At 39.7% G+C, this 5,148-nt stretch overlaps 1 protein-coding gene across 5 annotated transcripts; it reads right to left on the reverse strand.

Moving 5' to 3' along the window:
• Window positions 1-283: 283 nt before the first annotated feature.
• Window positions 284-4,112, reverse strand: LOC149836680 (uncharacterized). 5 transcript variants are annotated; one of them, XR_016432043.1, is made up of 5 exons: window positions 3,930-4,112; window positions 3,558-3,845; window positions 1,914-3,056; window positions 1,494-1,717; window positions 284-698 (listed from the first exon to the last, which is right to left on the reverse strand). XR_016432043.1 is itself a non-coding variant. In XM_090007071.1 (5 exons), exons 1-4 carry the CDS (start codon window positions 3,945-3,947, stop codon window positions 1,550-1,552), a joined length of 1,617 nt encoding a protein of 538 aa, XP_089863197.1. In that variant the 5' UTR covers window positions 3,948-4,112; the 3' UTR covers window positions 284-703; window positions 1,526-1,549. The 5 variants fall into 5 exon arrangements, 2 of the variants coding, with proteins under 2 accessions (XP_089863197.1, XP_089863196.1); XR_016432042.1 differs by having other exon boundaries at window positions 284-703; XR_016432041.1 differs by having other exon boundaries at window positions 284-703; window positions 1,490-1,717.
• Window positions 4,113-5,148: the final 1,036 nt, after the last annotated feature.

The raw sequence follows: 5,148 nt of genomic DNA on the forward strand, positions 1-5,148 counted from the left end.
CCAGCTCGATATTTACTGATATTTTAATAATATAAAATTTTAAAATTTTAATTATTACGTAGTAACTTGGATAACTATTATTATTTACCTAATTAGATGTATGGAAATTTACTATTTGTTAATTATTACTATTTAGATAATTAATTGCACTAATTAAGAATTACATGCATGAGAACTTGCAATTTTTCTCATTAACCCATAATTTCAGTCAAACATTTATGCATTTTAAGATTGGGTCAGGCTACTTCAGAGCATACCACAATATCATGGGCCAAAAAGAAGGTTAATACAACAAGAACAAACTTCTCGAAGCTATTCATGCATAATAGGCCTTTTTCTATCTTTTTTTTTTTTTTTAAATGATAACTACAAAGAACATGCTTAAGAATAGGAGTCACTTATGGGGTGCCGCAGCACCTCCTTCCGTGGATTCTACTGCTGTGGAAATGGAATCAGACCCACTCCCCCCTTGCACCGAACCGTTTTCATGGAAAAGCAGGGTCCAGCATGCACTCCCACGATTTCTACCGCTCTCGGACTGGAGACCTAGTCATGTTGGACTTAGCCTGCCATAAGTACAGTCACGGACCTGGTAGCGTAAAACTTCGTGGGCTTACCCCTTGTCCCAAGAGAGTCGTCTTCCTTCGGTTAATGCAAGTGTGTGACACCCATGAAAATGGAACTCACATCAGTGCAGCCTGGTCTAGCATCCAGAATAAAGAAAAAAAGTAAAATTTCAGGACTCCTGAAATTTTGATATATCTGGGAATAAGTAGGATTTTGAAGATACAGGAAATTCAAGGATTTTGGTGGTATCAGCACAACATAAATAATTTTCGAAAAATAAAGAGGTCCGATGCTTTCAGCTTATATGCGACCCTTTTCTGAGCCACCACCTAATAATAGATATTGGTCTAATAAATAGATGTTATAAATGATTGTATTTATGATAGTAAAAAAAAAATCAAAAGTGGACGATGTTTTCTTCAATAATGACTCTCTCTCTCTCCAACTGAAAAAATACAAAGGTACACGTCATTGGGTGCTAATGGAAAGGCTTAATTAATTTAATGTGAAGTGCTCTTGGGCAATAATTTTTTATAATCATGACTCTTCATAAATTGGTGAAAAAGGGTTAGGACAAGAAGCTTTGTGGTGAATAATGTGGGGAAAAAAGGAAGATGACAAAAGGCGTTGTTCTTTAGTGGATAGTTGGAATCTTTGTGAAAGGCATGGCCCCCATTATGAAAATGACAAATGGGCAGTCTTGCCCCTCAAGTGTGTCCTCTCTACCACCATCACCACCCACCATCATCGTATTTTTGAGAGGCAGTTGGATTTTTCAAAATACTATTCATCATCATGACCATTATCCTTGGTGGTAGCTGACATGACTATCATTATCGTTGGCATTGGCATCATCACGACTTTAATAAAAAAAATGCATACATAAGGCTATGCACATGTCAAGAATGATGTATGAACATACATACAGTGTGGGGCCCAGCAAAGATGAATATCTTACTTCACCAGCATTTTCCTTCAATGGCTATCTGGAAAATGCTGAAATTGGAGTTGCTGTTTTATCTCCTCCCTTGGCTATCAACTCCATCCTTTGAGGTATTGTTTGATCAAAGAACCTACTTTGTGGGTTCTCTGCATAGCACACATAGTAGGCACTCACACAGGCTTGTGGCAATGCTAAGCTTATCCTTGTCTGGCATAACAAACAATGACAACTATCAAAATCATAATCAATGACATTATTAAGATTGAATGATATGCATAATTCACTAAATAGACATGAATGGGACCCATATGGGTTGTATGTTTTTCTACATATCATGCCAATTAAAACTTGCGATGAAGTGTTTAATAGATTATTATGAAAGATGAATGATGATTTGGCTTACCATAAGGTATCCGATGAAAAAGGCAATTAAGGAAACTGTTGCTGTAAAATCCTTTTGCATGCTGAAGGTCCAGGAGCCACAAATTATGACACAAATTGATCCACTGGATACTCCACTCAAGAAGCAAAGTGAGCTAGTGATATCTGAGTCAAGCAGGGCCTCCATCCCATTCCTCTGGAACAGATCATAGCAGCTTCTCGACGCGCTAACAAATCCCTTGCCGTATGTCGCGGCATGGATGAAGGCCCAGTTGTTCCCGTAATGGAAGATGGCCTCCATGACTCTGTAGCAGCAGTGTGCACATGAGAACATGAATTCATCCTCCCCTTCCAACAAGTTGAGCACTCTAGCCATGATCCTTAGTGCTTCTATGATTGGTACAAAGAGGGAACCCAGGCAGGCAGTCCCTAGGGACATAGTTATAGCCCTGTGGAATGAAAACTGTACACTAGCTTGCATCCCCCTCAAGTAAAAGAGTGCAACAACTCTGCTTACTGTTATAACTACCACATTTCTCAACACCTCCATGGTCCAAGCAAGACTAAAGACCAGTCCAAAGATTGTGAGAGGTGGAAAATAGAAACTCAATGCTCCAATTACTGTTAGACCCCAGAGGGAAGCCCACACAAAGGCTACAAACAGAACCCAGTAACAAGGATTGGGTAGCTGTGGGAATTTTGAGGAGGGCTCCATGGCTTTCCTTAGAACTCTTGTAGCATACCCTATTCTAGGGTTGACCCAGCAAGCATAAAGCCCTTGGCAAATTGAAAAGAGCAATAGAACAGCCCCAATCCCAGCACAAGCAGGGATAGAGAAGATAATGAGTAGGAGTCCTGCAACAAAATTTATAGCAAAGCCACTCCACAATACTATCCTCACCATCTCCCCTGGCCATATCCTAATGGATTTCTGCCAAATTATTGCCAATACCAAGCCAGCAAAGGCAGCTGCACCTACCTGAGGCACCCAATATTCTAACAGAAGAAGGGATTCCCCATGTTTTATGGCCACTTGTATGGCTTTAAAAATAAAGTAACCCATCGCTGCGAGAACGAGCAGTAAGTGAAAGATGAACAGCAGCAAGGTTATGCGGTCGGTGCACGCCGTTCGATTTAAACTAGCAGCCCTGCTTCCAATTGAACCCTGCAAGAGCAAAAGAAGACTAATCAGATGCCTTCATCTTTTATTTTTCTCGGATAAACGATGAATGAACACCAGATATTTGTTTGAAAGTTAAAAGATAAAATGCAGTTTTAACTATCAGAAGCAGAACTCTGTATTTCTTCCAGAAAATCTCATAATTGCTTTAGCGCGATTAGAAAGAGATTCCTTAACCAGAAAGAATTCAGTCCAAACAGAGGGCACCCATCAAAAAGTTTAAAGTTTGAGTTAAAATGAATTGTTTTCGCTGCCAAAAGCAGAACTCTGTATTTCTTGCAGCAAATCTCTTAATTGTTTTGGCGAAATTAGGAAGAGATTATCCAACCGAAAAGAATTCAGTTGGACGACAGCCATTGAAAAGATTTTTGGGACAGAATCAATCATTGAAGATTTGATCCTTTCAAGTGGGTGATATCATGTCAAGCAACAAATGGGAACCCTTTGTTTACTAAAAAGGAGGTCTGTGATAAGTTGGTTTGTTACCTGGGGGGTTGAGGCAGGCATTGAGATGGGAGTAGCTTGAGTTGAGGGCATTGAAAGGGGAGTAGCTTGAGCTGAAGCCATGGAAAGGGGGGTAGCTTGAGGAGCATCACGGGCTACTACCACTTGTAAAGGGGCAGCTGGGGATGCGGTCTGCAACCTTGCCATGGACAACTCACTCTGTTGGTCATCCTTGTGTTGGTCTTGGGGTTTATGATCCTTCTTTTTATCACCACCACCATCTTCTTCATCATTTCCACCATCAACATTGTTCTCAGCCATCTCTGTAACCTGCAGGGGAAAAGCATACCCTATAAAAAGGCAACCAATCTATCACCAATCAAATCTAAGAAGAAATATCTTGTTCTCTCATACCTCATCAGTTGCCCCCATCGAGTTTGATAACTGATACAAGGAGGAGCAGGTGGTGATCTCATACTAGTCTGGCCCTTCTCAACTTTAGCATCCTTTGCTTGCGTGTTGAAACTGAATATAGAGGAACAACTGAATCCCTCTCTCTCTCTCTATGAATGCTCCATTGAGGTTGTTTTTTATCATTTTTACAGGGCAGCAGCCTTTTTCTGGTTCTCTATGGGGCCCTCATCTATTCAACCTTCTTATCTCTTCTGTACAATCTCTCTCTCTCTCTCTCTCTCTCTCTCTCTCTCTCTCTCTCTCTCTCTCTCTCTCTGTGACGTGGATTTAACAGCGGAGACTATTTTTTTCTAAACATTAGTTTCATACGCTTCTGGGATTAGGGAGGGTTGGTTGATGAATCGGTTTAGAGTTTGGAAGAATCAGACAAGTTGAGGAACTGTTCTTGTATGTTGACTTCAACATATGCTGATTATAACGTGTAATAATCTCACCAGTTCATGAACTCTAGATTCTGCTGACAGAAATTGTTTGATTTCATGAAACTTGGTCATCTTTGACCTGACGCAACAAAACTTACCATTCCACAACTTTTTGTAACCATAAGTCCATCCAATCGGCTGTATCTTGGTCAAAAACGAACTGCTAAGGTCTATTCAGGCTGCTGCGCATCTGACCTTTGAACATACATGGGTACAAAGAGGAGAGATTTACCAGGGTTTAAGAGGAAAATATTTTTGTTATAATCGTTTGTATGTACAAATGACCTAGGATCTTATTGGTGCAAATTGTTTTGACTCAATTTGACCTTCTAAATGAGTTAATCAGGGTGGACTTATCCAAGATCAACCCTTGGACTGTGTTTTTTATTGATAAAAAAAAAAGAAACAAAAGTGGTAGCCGCCTACCACCTGCTTACCGCTAGCAAACAAGTACTTTCAGGTCGTTTTTTAGCAAATCTAACCCTTCAGATATGTTTGGCATGATCGATTTGCTAGGAAACTATACTTGGATTATGTTTTTTTTAATAAAAACATGAATGTTAAGCCTTGAATGTTTATAAAAATTTTAGACCATAGATTTTTAAACCATATAAAAATCTACCTGCATGTCAGAATGGGACAGTCCAAGAGCTGATTCCTATAAATTTTTTCATAGCCAGAAAATCATGTTCATGTTTCAAAATCAGGCAAATCCTAACACTGACCCACTCTAAATG

The sequence above is a fragment of the Nuphar pumila genome, chromosome 5 (assembly GCF_984573655.1).
Source record: "Nuphar pumila chromosome 5, dmNupPumi1.hap1.1, whole genome shotgun sequence".
Lineage (NCBI taxonomy): Eukaryota > Viridiplantae > Streptophyta > Magnoliopsida > Nymphaeales > Nymphaeaceae > Nuphar > Nuphar pumila.